General features: G+C 43.3%; 1 protein-coding gene across 1 annotated transcript; it reads left to right on the top strand.

Annotated features, from left to right (window-relative positions):
* Positions 1–1,789: 1,789 nt before the first annotated feature.
* On the top strand, positions 1,790–6,173 carry glula (glutamate-ammonia ligase (glutamine synthase) a). Its single transcript, XM_049746405.2, has 7 exons — positions 1,790–1,951; positions 2,575–2,784; positions 3,702–3,863; positions 4,227–4,373; positions 4,457–4,584; positions 4,699–4,898; positions 5,157–6,173. Exons 2-7 carry the CDS (start codon positions 2,619–2,621, stop codon positions 5,467–5,469), a joined length of 1,116 nt encoding a protein of 371 aa, XP_049602362.1. The 5' UTR covers positions 1,790–1,951; positions 2,575–2,618; the 3' UTR covers positions 5,470–6,173.
* The last annotated feature ends 13,805 nt before the right edge of the window (positions 6,174–19,978 follow it).

Below are 19,978 nucleotides of genomic sequence, written 5' to 3'. Positions count from 1 at the left end.
GAGTTCATTCATCTATCTATCTATCTATCTATCTATCTATCTATCTATCTATCTATCTATCTATCTATCTATCTATCTATCTATCTATCTATCTATCTATCTATCTATCTATCTATCCATCTATCTATACTCTGTATGTTTAACTATCACATTTTTTAATGAAATGTTTGGACTTTTTCAAGAAAATTCTAATCAATGTGTTGATGTATTGTAAGCATGATTATTGTACTGATATCAAACAGTGAGTGAATTTAAGAGTGTTTTTTGCCAATTATGTGTCATTCCAAGCAACACAAAAAGTTAAGACGTTTAGGGGTTTATACGTGTCATTTTCATTTTGTCACCAGATGGCGGTGTGCACCAGCATAGAGTATTTTTTTAACAACAGAAAAGCAAGCTTTTTTTTGTGATCATGGAGAAGGAAATAAACGAATGGATAAATTCGACATTTGTGTTCATACATGATCTAACTATTAACATCATCACTGAAGCAACCCGTGCAAGCGAATGAACGAGATGTTCAACAGCCAGCTGGTGTAGCTTTCACTATTTTTGTGAAGACTCTATCCAGCAAGAGGATCAACACAAACAAGGAGAGGACCTGCCGCCGCCTCGCGGGACAAACTCTGCCGTGGGAACAAAAACAAATCAGGGGGATAAACACACACACTTGCTAAAGATTTCATATGACACCACTGTCATATGTTCCTGCGTGTCTGGAGTCAACCAGGGTGATTACATCTTCAAATTTCACACGTCATTTTGCTGAGATCTTCCCAAGCGTGCACAAGCACACAATGTCATGTAAGGATTCTAGGGCAAATTTGAGCTGAGAGATTCAGAAATCCATATGGGAAGGTGCTCGCTCCAGTTTCCTCCATGATTGCAAAATGGCCATTTTAATCCTACATTACGTATATCGCACCCTCATTGGCCTTTTGGATGAGAACACCTGAATAATGTCACTGCCTGTTTAGAATTTTTAACCTCTGTGGTGAAACATGAATTAGAATGGTTGCTAATGATGATTTAAAACATGCTAAAAGCTGAAAACATAGCATTTTCTCGCATTTACCAAACACGTTTGACTTTGCAGGATGTTCCAACTTTTTCTAAAAACTAGCGTTGAATTGGTCAAGGCCAAATTGGGGAATGCATTCATGGGCCACCAGCCCGGAGTTGGAAAGATATATTCAATGAGGTACATTAAATCTGAAACTAGGATGACTACTCACGTGAGACTGTTTAGGGGCTGACTGCAACTCTGATTAACTGTATTATTTGCAAACAGAAAAGGCAACATTTCACTTCAGACGTGGTCAGGAGACACTTTCCGCAGCCGTGTGCTCGCCACATGGCCATGATCCACTCACGTGTGGATCCAACGTCGAATGGTTGTGCATGATGGAATTACATAATTCAAACCAATATAGCTGCAGTAACCTATTTATAACGCAAGGTGGCGTCGAGGACAAGCTAACATCCTGTTTAACGGACGTTGGGCTCGCTCTCTTTTCCAACGGAATTCGTTTCTTGGAAGATGACACAAAAACAACAAACGAGCTTGACCAAGCTTTGTCCACGGTCGTGACACCGTGTCCGTGTACGTGCAAGCACTAGGAGGGGGTCTGCGTGTGAGAAAAGAACTCGCGTGGTTGAGTCCGTGCACAAGTTGCTACCACGAGGCGACTCTGCGGAAAGAAAAGTGGGCGGTTCTCAAATTGTCCGTCTAACCAATGAGCAGCCAGCTCAGTCCTCTGTCACAGAAGAGATGACGCGAGGCCACGCTTCCGTCCAATCAGATCCCCCAACGCCAGTCGTTTCCTTATAAAAAAGGTTAGACTCGCGCTTCGGTACCGGAGAATGGTAGAAACACAGAAGGAACATCTCAAGACGAAACACTGGACCCGCAAGTCCTTTCGTTCATATTTAAAATTTCTCGTTTCTCCAGGTAAATTGTCTTTGATACTAGTTCGATATATGACCGCTAATTCTACCGACTTGTATTCATGCCCCCACACCGGGCATTTACGATCCGTAAATTTAAATACTTTAATGTGTAGTCGTAGCCTATTTTTGTCATTGTAGTGTATACTAGTGTTGCGTTATAAGCGTGTCCCCTCACCGTAGCTGCCGTTGATGATGTAATATTTCTTCACTCAAGGTAACCATGGCTACAAGGCACTCGTGCCAACAGGATGTGCGGTGCTATTACTCTTCACTTTTGGCTGAATCGCTTCGCTTTCCTCGTGCTGAGATTTCGAAGCCAGCCTCGATTGAAAGACAAATGACGAGCACGGAGACGTTTATTCCACCCGATTACCGAATTTACCGTCGTATCTCGTCGATTAGGTTCTAAGAATGAACACGATGGCGGCGAGTTTTCATCGTTTCCGCTGTAGTTGTGAGCGGTTGATGTCTTTTTTTTTCTGGAAACGTGAACAATGGTGGTGGTCCTTTGGGGGTGTATTTTTTGGCCCCCTAGCGTCACATATTAGGCACACTGCGGTCTCATATTTATACTGTTTTTCTCTCTCTCTCTCCTTCCTCCTCGTCCTGTTGTCTGGTATGCAGGTGTGTTATAGTAGGAATTTTAAAAAAACAAAACAAAAGAAAAGATGGCCACGTCGTCCAGCGCAAGCTTGAGCAAAGTCATCAAGCAGCAGTACATGGAGCTGCCTCAAGGGGATAAAGTCCAGGCAATGTACATCTGGGTGGACGGGACCGGGGAAGGCCTGCGGTGTAAAACCAGAACTTTGGATTTTGAGCCCAAAAGTGTTGAAGGTAAGAAGCTTTTTTTAATTTTTTTTTTTTTTAATTGGCCTTGAGACCGCATGTCAATTTGATGCTATCTTAACTTGGGCGCCAAACGGCTGTAAGATTGCCGGTAAATTTCCGGAAAGTTTCTGGTAAATTTCCATGAGAAGTTGAGCAGTGGGATTTGGCAAATGCACTATTCAAAGTGGAGGGATGAATGGAAAGGTACTCAAGCATGAAACATCCGTGCTCAGTAAAAAGCATAATGGTAGACAGACTTTTTTTTTAATTAGAAGTTTAAAAAAACTGAACATATTTTACTGGATAAGTCCAATTCAAAATGTTAAATGAAAAGAGCGTGACCAAAAAGGTTCAGTAACATGCAAATGAAGATTTTTTTTTTTCCCTTGAAGCTTCTCAAGTCAAGGCTATGCATCATTTTGCTGAAATGTTTCCGGCAAATTGGCTTTTTGTATTTAACGCTAATTGCAAGAACATTGCTAGAATATTCCTAAACAAACCAGTTCCTTGCTAGCAGCCAGCCTTCAATTTCGTTTATTCCTGAGTTCATTCCGAGTATTTCTGTTGATTTCCATTGAAAGTTTCAGAGAACTATCATTCATTTCAAGACCCCCCCCCCCCCACACACACACACACGATGAGGAAACAATGGAACAATGGAAACAACAAAAAATTCTCTACTCCAGCTAATTTTTATTATTTATTCTAGTAATTGCTGCCACGTAATTATAATGTGCCGGCCGGATCGAGGCCAACCGGCGGACCTTCTGTAATAAATAAATACATTTAAGTTCATATTCTTGAATGACGAATAAGAATATTTTGACTGGCAAATGCGTTGGGCTTGAAATGTCCTTTCATGACCCGCGTTAATAATCGTTATAAGATTGGACCCACGCGACCTTTCGTCTCGTCTCCTTCAGACCTACCTGAATGGAACTTTGACGGGTCCAGCACCTACCAGGCCGAAGGTTCCAACAGCGACATGTATCTCATCCCCGCCGCCATGTTCCGCGACCCCTTTCGCAAAGATCCAAACAAGTTGGTGATCTGCGAGGTGTTCAAGTACAACCGCACGCCTTCAGGTGAGAAACCGGTCGTGAGGAAACCTCATTCTTTCCGATATCTACATGTCAGCTGACCTGACCTGTGCGTGAACCCTCCTTGGTGTGGAGCAGATGGTCACGTCTCTGTCTGCATGTGCACACTAAAACTAGGCCTTTGTGTTACGTTACATGCCGGAGTGGCCTACTTCACATTAGGAGGCACATGGTTGGACTAATGCAATAAGTCGCACTATTTGAAGCTAATTTAGGCTTAGATATTGCACAACGTATCCCTTCATCTATTTCACTGAAATGAGTCTCACATGAGGGTAAAATAGCTGACGCACAAACAGCAATTATACGGCTTCTAATTGAAACGGCTTTCCCTTCCCATCTGTGCAGAAACCAACCTGCGACTGACGTGTAATAAGGTGATGAAGATGGTAGCGGATCAGGTTCCCTGGTTTGGCATGGAGCAGGAGTACACCATCCTGGGCACGGACGGACACCCCTTTGGCTGGCCATCCAACGGATTCCCGGGACCTCAAGGTGAGTGAGCTTGGCAGATGTCACCAGCGGAAAATGTCACCATTGGGCTTTGATGACAAATCCGATGCGTGATGTGTTTTCAGGGCCATACTACTGCGGTGTGGGAGCAGACAAAGCCTACGGGAGAGATATCGTGGAGGCCCATTACAGAGCTTGCCTCTATGCTGGGGTTCAGATCTGTGGAACAAATGCAGAAGTCATGCCGGCCCAGGTAAGACCAGGGATGGGCGACTTGGTCTTATTTAGTGTTCATATTGCAACTTCAAACCAACCATTTCGTTTTGAATGTTGGAAATCACGTTTTAATGTTGTTGTGTGTGTCCAGTGGGAGTTCCAGGTTGGCCCGTGCGAAGGAATCGACATGGGCGACCACCTTTGGGTGGCGCGCTTCATCCTGCACCGCGTTTGCGAAGACTTTGGGGTGATCGCCTCTTTTGACCCCAAGCCGATCCCCGGCAACTGGAACGGCGCCGGCTGCCACACAAACTTCAGCACAAAAGAGATGAGAGAGGACGGTGGACTGAAGTGAGTGTCGAAGAACGCTCTGGTTCATTTGCGATAAGGATTTCAGAAAACTGGGAAATCATGCTACTCTTATCATTCTGTAAGGAACTCTGCAGATAACCAGTCCTCTGACATGGGCTGACTAAGTCAATGTCACACGATGCTGCTCTTACTTTGTGTGTAGCTGGCCTGACAAGTCTAAATGTCACCTCAGAATGGTTGTTTTGACATTTCACGCAGTCCCAAATGTATCTTCAAAGATCTGTGCTCTCCTTCCAGAGCCATCGAGGACTCCATCGAGAAGCTGGGCAGGAGGCACAGCTATCACATCCGTGCCTACGATCCCAAAGGGGGGCTGGACAACGTCCGCCGCCTCACTGGCCACCACGAGACCTCCAACATCAACGAGTTCTCTGCGGGCGTGGCCAACCGCGGCGCCAGCATCCGCATCCCGCGCAATGTGGGCCAGGAGAAGAAAGGTTACTTCGAGGACCGCCGCCCGTCGGCCAACTGCGACCCGTACAGCGTCACCGAGGCGCTCATTCGCACCTGTTTGCTGAGTGAGGAGGGTGACGAACCCGCGGATTATTGAATCCACAAATCGTGGATTGACTCCCACTGCCAACCCCCCCCCTCAAACCCTTTCCCTCCTACATTGATCTTTTCTTTTAACTAGTACTGTATTTCCTTTCCCCACTTCTCCCATAGAGCTGTCTTAACCTACATTTAATAGGCTTGTCGAGTTGGCTGGTCAACTTCAAACGGTCAATTGATATCTTTGGTAGCTCCCCTCTGGTCATGGCAGGGTACCTTCCCCTCATTGTTAAAAGGGATTGGTTTTTTTAACAGATTTTCTAGCCATGTCGATGCCGTTCCTCACCCGTCCACCCCCCTAAATGAACTAAAGCCCATGGACACTGAAGCGTAGAGCTGCTAAGGCCGAACACGCCGCATGTACGGCGTAAGAAATATTTAGTTTATGATCTGCTCATTTCCTTTGTTGCTGACCTTCCCTTTCCCATGGTACTAACGCTTTGATTTTTATGATGAAGTGTAATTTTAATGGCAACGTTTGTCTTCAGATTTCTGACACACTGGGTCACCCGTGTTGATACACTTTGTAGATGTTTGTGCCCAGATGACGTTCAAATGTGGTGGATCTGTCCATAATGCCATTTGTAGTTTCCTCAAGGAGTTTTATCCTTTCTTTAATGCGCCCCATTTGGTAAATTTGTCAAGTTTACTGAACCTGGGTTATTTTTCTCTTGAGACATTTAAAACTTATTTTTATCACAACCTTGATGACTTGTGTTGTTCTTTAACTTGAGTAGAAGTGCTTATGAACAAACGACAAATCAAGATTTTCACATTTGAGTCATGACGAGTGCTTGCATATTGAGACCTGAGAAGTCAACTATCTTAGCGCTAGCTAGGGATGAGGCTAGCCGCTAGCACAACAGGGATGGCTTTAAAATGAGAACAAGGGGGGGGGGGGACATCGTAGGTTGTTCTGTTGGCCAGGGTAAGGCAGGATCCTAAATATTTATTTTATCCAAGCGAGACCGCAGACTCTTCTTTCAATCACGTGACATTAGATAAGTGTGTAGTACTAAGTGTACTACACACTGTTGCTCATTGCGGGAATGTTAAGTCAATAAATGGGACTAGTCGCCAGTTTGGTACGTGCTTCTAAAATCGCAATTAAGATCAGTCTCTGAGTGGTCAGTATTGGCTACATTTAAAATGATCTCTTTTTGTCACCATGTGCTTTTTTGTCATTCATTTTTGGACTGCCGAGCAGATTTTCTTATCCATGCTGGGACTAGCTAGCACAAGAGTACTAGTCAACAACTTGGTTGACTAGTGGTTGCGGCTGCCGCCGACCTAAATGTAAACACGCATCAGCATTTCTATGTCCAGTCAACATGCGACAGCTCAGCAGCTTTGAGTTTTCCGAGATAAGAACTTTGTTGAGGTCAGGACAACACAACACAGGTGTGCCGAAAAGTCATGGCAACAACACACGAGCAAAACAGCATCTCCAAACTTTTCCTCTCCCTAGAATGCGCTTTCCTTTTTGCGGGGGAGGGCCAGCCAGCCAAGTTTACTTTTAAGACCTTTCCCCCACATCCCGACTGGGCAACAAGCAGCTAGCTCGCTGGTCTGCCAGAAGCAAGGAAGCCAATCAAGGGAGCTTCTGCTTTGAATCGAGCTAACACATGCCACACTTTGTTTTGTTCTTTTAAGTTTCCGGTAAGTGAAACTTGTTGCCATGAGCTTTTTCCTCTGGGAGGGGCTGTTCTGGGAAAATTTAGAACAGGACACACAGTTTGCAGTTCATTCAGACAACAATACTTTGGAAACTGTTCAGCAGATAAGAATATGATTCTTAAAAACTGCTCAGTATGATAACACTGGAAGAGTTAAGCACCTTTTCACATAGGAAGGTTGTGTGGGGAAAAAAAATCCAGTGTTGGTATCACAAAAGACACGTTTTGATGTTTGCAGCAAACTGTCGATGCAACTGAGGACGGTGGATGCTGCGTGAACTTGTTGACCGCTCACGTGGCTTTATTTGGCACTCAACAGTTGCACAAGAGCCAGTGCCAAGTTCGACTCTGTCCTACTCTGTCAGATGCAAAGTGGGACACCCACAAATATCTGAATGTAAACCCGCAGACCCTGCGGCATTAAATGATAAGCTTGGAAAAGAAGGAAGGAAGCAAATAGTTTGAATTTACTGTACGGTTTTCATTTCCTGGAAAGAAATCTTGTATATTATTATATAACTTACATATTTTATTTACACTTGATATATCGAAGTCTCTTGAGAAGTGCACAAACAGATGCTGCACATCTGGAAGCGCAGCGCAGCCTTATTCTGACTAAATCTCCTGTTTTGTTGTGGGTTAAAGTGCTTTTAAAAAAATTTAAATACAAGAAAAAAATATTATAAAATCATAAAACAGGATTAGCTTGATTCTTTACTTTGGGTTTTTTGTTTAGATGGCCTGTATATTAACTACATGAAAATCATTCTACCCATCTTGGGCAATAATTGAAATTTAGATGGAAATTTTCCGTTATCTAAAGTACATGAGCACATCACGCGTCTTGCCAGCCCCTTCCATTTGTATGCAGAATCGACACCACGGCCAGCCTGGGAAAGCGACGGGGAGACGCTGCATAAAGGATGAAGAGGGATGCTGCTCTGTTGCTATGACGACCACCAGAATGTACAGGCTTGATCCTGATGGTGGGAGGGAAGAAAGGAGGGGGGGGATCCATGTTATGTAAGGAGCGAGGGGAGGAAAAAAAAACGGGGTCTCACAAATGGAAGCGGCACAACAGCCCCTCTGGTCAAACAATGGTGACCATGCTAATAAGCTAGCATGAACACGCAAGGTGAAACGTTGCTCACGTGTGTGCGTTTCATGAAATGTGTCAGCTTATTTAGCATTTGACATTAAAGCAAGAGATGCAAAACAGAGTTTGAAGCGTTGCTGCATCCGCAGTCGAGTGCGTCGTTGTTGTGTAACACCTCCCACTGGTTCCAACCAGTCTTGCTCGCCATATAGTTTTCTGAACTGGCGTGCTTGGGAGCCAGAGATGGAGGGAAACATTTGGGGCCGATAAAACATCTTGTCTGACAAAACATGAGACTAATCCAACCGCACTGCAACAAAATGTTTCTTACTAAGGAACCAATACAGATTTGGCAGCAATTTTCCAGTTTGGGACAGAATAAAGATTGGCCTCGTTTATGTTCTGGGGCTGCTTTGCTACATCCGGAATCTACAGACTAACAGGAACAAAATGTTCTATTCTGGCACAGACACTGAAAATGTGATCGTTATTGCATTAAAGATACAACAGTGTCCAAATTCTTTTGCAGCTGTGCTTAACCGTGACTCAACTGTCCTATTCCTGCTCGCACATGCATACATTCACGAGAGCACATGTGATCACGTGAGTTTTTACACGCACACGTGACATGACCGCAGAGGATAATATATGACACAGTGACACACTTTTTGCAGCATTGAGATGCGCCCAGAATAGTTTTGCTGGTTTTCCGGCCGTTAGCCGAGAGTCAGCAAACGTTTGCTAAGTGAGAGGTTTCAAATTACAAGGAAGCATGTCAGCTGAACTGGGTTCACTGGGTGCTCAATGGGATTCATAGATTCATAAACAATTGGGAAAATATCAGATATTTGAATAACGTTTGCATCAGATCATTTTTGCCTGTTGGCTTTGCTAAATAGTGCGGGATTCTTTTGCATGAGCAAATGTTAGTTTAACAGAGTGGATACAAATGAAACACTCAAGGCGCATTTCCTCCATCGTGATCGCGTACACACTGACGTTTTAATGGGAATATTTTTTGGCAATGTTTTCAACACTAATATGATAAGTTGCAGTACAAAAATAAATAACATGGCTTTGCACCTGCTAAATGGCTGTAAGACAAATTTGTTTGTCTTATGTTTTATGTTGAGTTATTTTAGGGATATGTCGCTCGTGAAAGCCGTTCTCATGTTAGTCTAAAAACAACTTACTTCCAAAAATGTTGCTTGGATGATCAGAAAAAGTGGCTAAATATAGACGGCCTTACTTTGTAACAAAGCCCAAGCTCCACCCCGGTCGTCATGGTGAAGCACTCCACAAATCGGAGCGATTTGAACCAAACTGTGAATGTCCAAAGTGGACATTACGTGCTGTAAATTATTCATCCTCTATGTATTTTGATAAATGTTTGCCACAAGCCGGGAACCTTCGCAGTCACGCTCCGCCTGTTTATTCTACTAAATGGTTTGACTTTGTCATGTTATGTTGTGGAATCCTTGAGGGAAAAAAAGCTAAGCAATGGATTCACATGGAACTTGGACTACGTGCTGATGAGGTCACAAGGCCTTCTGCTCAACTTCAGCAAAGTTCAAATATGACTCGAAGAAAAACGGTGGTGGGGTCAAAGGACAGCGGCTGAATCTCAAGCAGGCGGCGACCAACTCCCTTCCCCCTCCCCAAACTCCCCAACCTTTAGCTGACGGAGCCTCTGCAAACTGTCACACGCTCACAAGTCCAATTTGGGTGTTTTGAAGGCATAACTGTGACATGCTTTCCTCCTCGTAAACTTTGACCCGTGACATCGACCCAGCACACAATTGTTTGGTATGTACATTTCTGCATCAATAAGCCTTTCTCGTAAACTAAACTTGATTACTTGAAGACTGAACATGTTATGCAACTAAAATAATTGTCACTGTCGCAAATAAGTGACTCATGCAAATGATGACTTTCAAAATTAAGATTAAAAGCAGATGAATTTTGCTTCTGTCCACACGATTCTTGTTAGAGGGTGACACCGCCGCCGGATGACTCAGCATCCGGAACCACACTTGTTGCAGAAGTCGGCGCCGCACACGCCCTTTCAGAAAGTCAAGTTTGTATGATGTCAAGGAAGCAAAGACGCACTCGGCACACACTTAATGTTTGTATAGCAACGGATAAAAGTCCACTCCCAAGTTGGCTAAAAGTCCACTCCCAAGTTGGCCCGCAGGTTTTGTTTTAACACTTAGATGAGCTGCCGACAAATTAGAGGGAAGGGAAATGAAAACAAATTGATCAAATCCAACAATGAACTTTAACCTCCCTTCGTGGAGTTCCTGCAACAATCAACATTGATTTTTTTTTTTTTTACATTATTTTGGGCTTTATTTTACTTTACTTTTGACGGTTTTGTGCTGAAATATATTTTCAAAACGTGTAAATGGATGATGACAATTATTGGCACTACTTCCTTATTGCTTGGCCCAATGTGGGTCAAGTTTAGGTCCCCAAGTCGAGCATGATATGCTGCAGTGGGATTCCAAGTGAGTAAAGTAAGTAGACGTTTAGTCAGACTGATAGCGATCATCTGATAACCTGCACTCTCCTCCTTCCATCAACAAGATAGAGATGTTAGCAAGCAAACAAACGCAAGTTTCCAAGGAACCTAGCAAGCACGCAAACGCAAGTTTCCAAGGAACCTAATTTAGCAACTGTTGTCGATTGGCCAGCCAGCCAGCCAGCCAGCCATCCAAGGTTTCAAGAAAAATTTGAAAAGGTAACACGCCTGGTCCTAAGGACTAGAGAATGTCAGGGGTGGAAAGACAATAAAAGCACAACTGCTCTTTCTTTGTTTCGGCATCCATGTGCTTCTAGTGGTGACCAGTAAGACAGGCGAAGCCTGTTAGTCAATTGTCCCTTGGACAACGCCCATTGTCCAAAGGTGGAACAAAGAGATTGCTTATTTTTCCAGCATCCGTGTCATCGGTCTGTTCTTCACCTAACTTCAACCCGGCGTGCATAAACACACCTAGAGGAGCTGACTTGCACTGGAGCTAGCTGTCAACGCAGAACCATCATTAATATGGAGTCTAATGGCTAACGACGCAGAATAGTTGTGGTTTAAGCTAAGGCCTGACTGGCGAGCGATTAGCTATTGGCTGGCTAATTTCATTGGCTGATATAGCTATTTTGAATTTCTCTTTAAGCATACATAAAAGACAAACTTAATGATGTTCAAACATTAAAAATGGCAATTAATAGTTCCAGAATTTTACTCTGCCAAATATTTGAATCAGCCTAAAAAATAAATCCCCATGACCGAGCAGCACATAGCTAAAGCACACGCTAAGCTAAACCTATATTGCTACTTTGAAGACAGGTCATGTGATAATTATTATGTGGGTTAGATCAGAATTGGACGACATTGGGTCTCATGAGAAAAATTAGTTTATATAATTGGATTTGTTCAGCTTAACCCTCAATGGTACACTTTTTATGGCTAGCTGTATTCGCTTTTATGCCAATTTGGTCAATAACAAATTATGCTTCATAATAAGTAATAAGTAATGCTTTTTATTCCTTCCTCTGGGTGGCTTAAATTAATTTTATTCTCTCTTCTCTAGTACTCGGTGAATCATTGATGAAGAAAGATATCAACGTGCATTGTAAGCGACTGTGCCCTTTATTAGGGGTGTTTTATATAACAAGCGTCACAGCCCCATTCTGTGTTGAATCATATTGTGCTGTGTGGCTCGCCCAGGTCTGTCAAATTTGATACTTACGCAAGTCAGTCATTTAACCACTCATGTTCACAGCTCTCTGTTTGCATTCACACACAACTTGTTTGTGTTTAGAATCTAACAACTGGACAATGCTGGGCGAGAGTGTAAATCCCACACAAAGATTACGTAACAGATCTACAGTTTGTCCGTGTGTGTCATGAGAACATTTTACGCACCTTTAGCCACGCACAATACTCTTTTTATATGCACAACCATCGGACTTTGCGCAGATTCTTTTAAAGGTTACGTGAGACGCAAATTGTTTTTTGTAGGTCGTAATTTGGAGTTTCCAATCATGTGCATGCATGTGAGCGCACGTTGGTTGCGTGGTGAGCGTAATTGAATCGCAGCTTGTTGTCCTGAGTGGAGTTTGTGTGTTTTACTGTAGGTACTCTGCTTTTTGATTGTGAGATCCTTACTTGTCTACGATTGGCCAAAAACCAGCTCCGATAAGCATCAGCTCACCCGCTTGAGAGGATAAGACATTATAAATGCAGGCAGGATTGAAATGACACAAGAGATGACTTTTTTAAAAAAGCAGGTCAGAATGAGAGCACCATCTCGGACAGACAAAAAGCTCACACACACGCACACATTGATGCAGTGGTGCAACTTTGCGTATTAAGCCCGATTCTCGCATTGTCTTCATGTCAAGTGATTAGTTTAGTCACCGACGTCATTGTTCTGTGGGAATGCAATGATGACGCCAGACAACTGATAAGTCACTCGACAAAACAATTCGGAGAGATTTAGAACTGATTACAAGAAAACACACACACACACCCATCAGCTCTTGCCAGATTAAAAGCTGAACGTATATGTGACATTGCTAGGGTGAGGTGCCTTCGACGAACAGTCTGTTAGCTGGGCCTAATCCTGACAAATCCTTTATTTTCCTTGGAGCATTCAACACTTGAGCTTTGAACGAGGCACAACAGGGAGCGGCTTCCACGAGCGATGTCGCGGGAAACACGAGGAAAAAAAACGCCGCGTTGTCAATTCCCGTCTAATCCGCCTCCACTAATGACTGCCGCGAACCGAGAGCAGCGATGACGCAATCGACCATCAGGCTGCCTTCTTCTTGTCCGTCTGCAAAGTGGGACCACTGCTGGCGAAGGGCAAGGGTCGGGACGCCGTCGGGGTCCGGCAGGCCCCCGTGACGCCGTTGTTTGGACAGTTGAGGGCCCTTCAAAGGCAAAACTAATATGTCGAGAGATCCGTGAAGCCACGATAGCCTGTTAGCTCGTGAGCTAGCCAGTGGTGAACGCTTCTGCTCTGGGAACAGAAAGCCCCATGGCAACTTGGTCGGATATCATCCAACGACTGGAAGCTTTAAGCAAATATATTTTTGTCGCTCAAATGTGTGTGAGGACAAGAAATATTCCAGATGTTGTGCTATGAGATTGACAGCTGACCAGCGTCAGTTTCAGCGTGGACATTCCAGGGCTGACCTGATTTTGGCGATCCATTTCATCAATCCAATTTAGCAAGATTGTTATCAACACTCTTCTCTGTGCTGTGTCAAATTAATGGCGTATTTATTCTTTACATGCCATGTGCCGACTAAGACGAGACGGGACGGGACGTAGGTCATAAAGAGGCCTCAATTTAACTTGGGAGATAACCGCTCCTCTGACTCGGGGTGCATCCTAAACATAGCGACACTGCTTTTAGCTTACTGGTACGGTACATGTTTGCCATCCAACAGATTGCTTGCCAAGTTTGAAAGTTTAAAATCAAATACTTTATTGTATCATTCCATTTTTTTCGCTTTGGAATAATTACGACACATGCTGTTTGACTGAACAATGTAGTTGGCTCATCATATTGTTTCTGTCCAATACTGTAAATATTCTTTTGGTCAAATATTAATTTTCAAGCTTCTGACCAAAACAGTCGAACTTGGAGAAGCGCGTTCACGTTCTTCCACATATCCAAACAAGGTCCTCAGGTCTTCTCAACTCTTAAGCCCCAAAACAAACAACTCTATCGCTCTCTTGGAGCGAAGTTCCAACCTTGAAACTTTGTTGGGACCTTTCAAATTGTGTGGAAAGTAAATAAAGCGCGTACCACACTGTGAGAAAGCAGACGTCGCAGCTGTCTCGGCAAGGCGAGACGCGTCAGCGAGACCATCTTTCCCACAGTCGCTCACGCTGTGATCCAAACAAACACAACATGCAAATCCAAGCCATATTGTTTTATCGGTTTCATAAGAATCTATTCCCCAGTGTCATTTGCATATGGTGTTTGTACTTAACGCCAAAGGTTAGATTGGTATAAATTGGTATGGGGATCAAGAGATTATCGAGTTCTTTATTCTTGTATTTGTGCACCTATTACTTTGTTGACGTCTCACTATTATACCTTTGAAAATGTTCCACATTTGGTGGCTCGGCCTTAGCCAATAAGACAAGCTGGGTCCAATTTTGTTTTGGAAAACATTACACCACAAGAACCAGGTTTGGCTATGCACGAACCTATTTTGTAACGGCTTAACCGCTTTTTAAAGTGATAGCAACCGGCAATTGTAAACGCCTTGCACACCATTAAGCACACGGAAAAGGAAAGTCTGCATAATCCATGGCACCATGCTGCATAACACAGGTCAGTCTTGGTACTACAACATACATCAGGTGTGGGGGAGGACACTCATAATTGAGATAGGAGATACTGTTGTGTGAGTGTGTGCCGTGATTTGTTGTTGGAAAAGCTGAAAGCAAACACTTGCCAATGTTTTCATCGATATTCATTCACATTTAAAAAAAACAACAACATGCTGCCATTGAGCAAAGCCAAGTTGAAAACTGGTGTCAATTGGGGGGGAGAGTCCGTAGAAAATTTTGAAGCTAGGGATTGCCCTCCAGTGGCCAGAAGAGAGTGTACCTTGTCAAAGCATGACCTTAAGGTGATAGGAATTCATTCGGCAGGGGCACTTTCTGGTCCGGGCAAATAGAAGCCAAAGAAAATGACAAATACCAACTACAATAACATCTGGATTAGTTTAGTTTTTGTAAGTAAATGCCACAGAAATGCAACCAACCGCTTGCCGCTATCTGGGCTAGCATCAGCTAACTATTACAGTAAAAGTAAAAGGACATGCAAAGTGAACACTCAGTTTGTCTCGAGAAGCGAAGCCATGGACTCACATGTGATTCTTAATGCAACTTTTGGAATATAATGGAACACTCAGAGTTCAGAAAGAGTGGTTGTTAAGGGGTTAAAACGAAACTGGAAACGTGAAAAAGAAGACGTTCTCTTAATCACAATGGCAGCCATAGTAAAGCTGTTGTTTCCATCAACAGACTGTACTGTACTTGAGAACACAGTGTACAGGTAAACACAGCGGTCCTCTCTTGTATCGTGTCCCAGGTGGCCGGCAGGCCCGTCACACCATAGGAACGGTTTCCAGGGCCAATCCGAGGGGAATAACAGCACAATTGTCTCTCGGTAGAGAATCAATTCAGTAAGCTGGCATTCACAGTTCGTGTAACAGAACCCGCTTTGACCTCTACCAGAGTCTAACCAATTGTTTCATCTGATTGTTCCTCTCCGGGTACCTTAATCTGACAGCTTGTTCCTAAGCCAACCGGATAAGGAAGATGGCGTTTCTTATGAGTCACTGTTCCAACCACATTACTTCTGCAAAATAATTTTCAACCGTCGTCATTTGAGTCTGATTCCAAAAGGTCAAGTTTAGTCGTTGAGTCACCTTACTATACACTTTGAAGTGCACCGTCATGGCTGAACTGAGTACAGTAAATGGGAGGGGAAGTCAACTGTAGCTGCTGCAGCCTTTCATGCTGCGGTGAATGGCCGAGTGACATCCGGGCCCATCATAAGGCAAAGTCCAAACCAATTCTGACACCATGAAATTCAAGTCGGAAGCCCATTGTTAGTGGCCGTAGGATAATTAGAGGCGAGCCCGCATGCCGTTTATGTAAGAGGGACTTGTTTATTCATAGCGAGTTTGCTTTGCGCCAAAGCCCGCTTCGGATCTCAATGGCTCCATTATTGGGCCAGTGCTTGAAAGCCTCTTTCAAACTTCAAACGTAAGACTCCTCCCACTCTGTGTCCACGCCGTTGCTGCATGGTGAGCTCGGAAAAGGAAATTGGCACAGATTCGCAGTATATGCAGCAAAGTGGGCATCAGTGTGTGAGGTTCTGATTTTGTCGCTCTGTTACGCAATTTGCTCTTTCTGGTGAGCACCTGGCTCAGCGTGCATTCTATAATAACATGTTTCAACGACATTTGAATGAACGTCAAAGTTCTTCCATTCCAGCTGACCCGTTCAAAGAGCAGCCAACCGAGCCCGGTTGCATTTTAGTGTAAAGAACACAGAGCTAGCTTATTGTTCCGAGGGCACAAAGCCTCATTATGAGCGGATAGCTTTAAGCCTCTTTGATATGTTCGCTCAGAACCGGGCCAGGTAGAGCTCGGACGGGCCGAGCAGAAATGTTACGTGTTTAAATCCTCCTCTTTTGTGCTGCTCTAAACCAGTGTTCCCCAACTTTTTTTGCGCCGCGGACCGGTTAACGTGTCAGAAATATTTTCGCGGACCGGCCTTTATATAAATAAATAATACATTGATATCAGGGGTGTCAAACTCATTTTTTCGCGGGCTGCATTGTAGTTACAGCTTCTTTCGGAGGCCCATTATGACTGTCAACCCAAATAAATGTATGAGCACCTCATATACAGTAAAAGCTACAAAACAAACTGACAAATAACTGGTTTTCAAATCAGACGAGTAAAAACTGGTCAAATATTTCAAAAACAGATATTATTAAGAGTGAAGACAATTTGCAATTCTAGTAATGACACACGAATTTGATGCACAATTTGTCTTCGCGGGCCACATAAAATGATGTGGCGGGCCGTATCTGGCCCCCGGGACTTGAGTTTGACATCAATGGGTTAACCTGTCAGAAATATTTTCGCGGACCGGCCTTTATATAAGTAAATAATACATTTATATAAACAAATAATACATTTATAACAAATATATAAATACAATGAAACAAAGTGATACGACTGGCATAAAAACAAGTATAAACGACATAAAAATAAAACTCACCATTACGTTGAGCTTGTTTCAATCTCGGCATAATCGAAGACAATGACACCCGAAGTGGTCAAGGTTGTCTTTTAATGCTTGGTCTCCATGTCCCGAAGCAGTTTTGAAGGCTTCATTGCCTCGTTAGCTAGCCTGTCGCCACATATTATGCTAAGTGGACACCTGTGGCAATAAATCCATATTTAAAGTAGGACTCCAGAAATTTTCTTTTAAAGGCAGCTTACCTTTTCTTAGAAATCGTAGCATCTTCTTCTTCCGTCTCGTCATTGGGTTTTTTCCCTTCCCGAAGAAGCTTTCCAAACATGTCTCTTTCTTGCTCATATTTGCTTGCTTCGCGGGCTCGATGACGTGACATGTCACGTGACCGAGACGAGCGTCTTGATCTGAGCCGACGGATCGCCATTTTTTTTTTGACATTTTTCTAAATAAATTTTTACTCATTTTTGCTAGCTTTGCGGGCTCGACTGGGGAAATTATGATTAATTGATCGTTGATTTTAAAAAAAAAAAATGTTTTTTTTTCTGTGCGGCTTGGAGGCCCGGTACCAAGTGACCCACGGACCGGTACTGGTCCGCGGACCGGGGACTCCTGCTCTAAAGAGTCCTGGCTTAAAACACAAATAGCAAAACGGAGACTCACTAATTGCTAAGATAACCCATCATTGACACAGCTAGCATGTTTAACACTAGAATTAAGTTTAGCATTCTTACGGCATACACATACACCTCCTTCTCTGGTTCATTCAACAATGTTTGATTTTCACCTCAAATTGAACAATTAATACAATCATCTGAATGCAGAATCATGCTGTTGCTAAATTAAAATGCTCCCGCCATGCTCCCAAAATCTTTCTCAAATTACAGAGCTCCCAAATTCTAATCTCAGCATGTTCTCCCTAGGCTCCTCAAAGTCATCTTGGATAGGCAGTATGGACGATTAATGGATGGAAAATAATTGAATATGAGTGCGAATACTTGTCTCTCACCACAAACACAATAAGCAGTGTCATGACAGAATGAATGGCGCTCGAGAGAGCAGGAGTGTTTGATTGTGTCCTGTTTTGAATGGAGTGTCTTTTGATGGCTTCTTGATTAAGCTGATGTAACCGTCACACTGGCCGGGTCACACGGCTCACCACGGGTCCATCACACCATGAGCGCCGCCGACACCGACCTCTCCGGGCTGGTGGAATGACGTGACAAATATTTGGCAAACGATCGTGCAGATAAAGGAGGAATTTGTGCGTGGGTGACTAAGGCAGGTCATGAACATGGAACACCACATAAAACGAATTAAACAAAACGAAATATCGTCTAAAAAAAGCACAGAATCAACAAAACAAATTATTTTAGATTGGGTCTTTAAAAATTGTAATGATTAAATTCCAAATCCAATTTGTATAAATACAATTTTCTTTTTAGCAGCATTTCCTGGTGCATTATAGGGCCAACCTTTGTCCGAGCAGGGCAATGCTATTGTCCAATTTTTATTGAGGCCCAAAGGACTTTGACTTGCAGTTTCTGCTTTGCAATGTTTGCTTCCTCATTACTCCTACATTTAAAAGCGACAGTGGAAACTGCAAACTCAAAGTTGCCTGTTCTGTGGTTCTACGATGATGACATGACAAAAGCGCCATCCTCGAGTGTCTCCATGACTTTGTAGTAAACGAGCATTTAATGCAGACTTGTTTCTTAAGAGTCAGCTGCAGCCATTTCATGTGTCAGCCAGAGTGGAGGAAACAGATGTTTCCTTCAGTCTCGACGCCTTTAGTAAACTCAGTTGTAAAACGACTTGTACCCTGACCCTCATGACCTCAACAGTAGGTAGGTAGGTACGACATGATTTAGAATAGACCCAATCAGATCCAATGACAGCTTCAGAATCTGTTCTCTTTTGCTATCCAGAAGGAGCCAAAGCAAGAATGATTTGTTCCTTTACTGGAATGGATGCGAACTGAGCCTTGACTTAAAGCCAAGGTATTTACTGGAAAAGGCTTTTATATTCGTAAATGTGGTTTGGCAGATTTTTATTTATTTCATTTATTGGACTACTCGATGGGAGACAATATGCGATTGTTGACACGCCCCATGCAATGTCCTTGTCTCCGGTTTCATGCCAGCCTTGCTGCTTTCTATTAGTCTTCAAGCACCGAAACAACAATGGAACACTTGTAATTAGATCAGAGAGAAAAGAGGAATTGAATTTAGAGCCCTTTATAAAGGCCAGGAGCTATTGAATAACAGGATGTTACAATGAACAGCAGAAAATCCAAATGAGCCTTGAGCTACCTGACCGTCTGGGAAGATTTGAAAAAGAGCCTTGGAAAACTACCGCCTCATCAGTTTTGGATGAACTTATGTATAATATTAACGTAAGATGTGCTATGACGCTAGTAAAACTCTTTCAGGTTTTAGTCATCAGTCCATAGTATGCTAATTGTGTTCATGTTCTGGATCACTTCCTTATTTGGTTCAAATCTTTGCCTAAGAGTCATTAAAAGGCAGGTGATGTAACCAACTGACTCAAGACTAAGATCAGTTCTTTATTTGATTTTCTTTGGAGTCAAGAAAACATTCACAGCACTGCCAAATTGTAAATTGATGTGTACTGACCAGACCACCACCAAGTAGTCTGTATACATTGCAAATGACCAAATACCTTCCACCATTTGATGTGTTGCAAACTAAAGGTTGACCTCTTTAGGTTCCTGCTGATTAAAGACGGAGAACGAGAGAGACCAACGTTTACATTTTTGGATGTCCCGTGGATTGCGCTGCCACCAACACCGCTTCTTGAGAACCCTTTGGTCGACTCACACTTTACTTACCGCTTACGTGTATTAGCTGGACATTGACGTTCTGCGAACTTTGGGAGAAGCAAACATGGGCACCCGAAGCAGATGCACAACCCATCA

This window comes from Syngnathus scovelli, chromosome 17 (genome assembly GCF_024217435.2).
Source record: "Syngnathus scovelli strain Florida chromosome 17, RoL_Ssco_1.2, whole genome shotgun sequence".
Lineage (NCBI taxonomy): Eukaryota > Metazoa > Chordata > Actinopteri > Syngnathiformes > Syngnathidae > Syngnathus > Syngnathus scovelli.
The sequence above is the reverse complement of the archived record's forward strand: the minus strand, read 5'-3'. Positions and strand labels throughout refer to the sequence as shown.

Bases quoted from the DNA above. Each gene is read 5' to 3' on its own strand.
- glula (XM_049746405.2), top strand. From the start codon at position 2,619: ATGGCCACGTCGTCCAGCGCAAGCTTGAGCAAAGTCATCAAGCAGCAG. The intron at 2,785-3,701 runs GTAAGAAGCTTT...CGTCTCCTTCAG, and splicing joins TGAGCCCAAAAGTGTTGAAG to ACCTACCTGAATGGAACTTT. The intron at 4,585-4,698 runs GTAAGACCAGGG...GTGTGTGTCCAG, and splicing joins CAGAAGTCATGCCGGCCCAG to TGGGAGTTCCAGGTTGGCCC.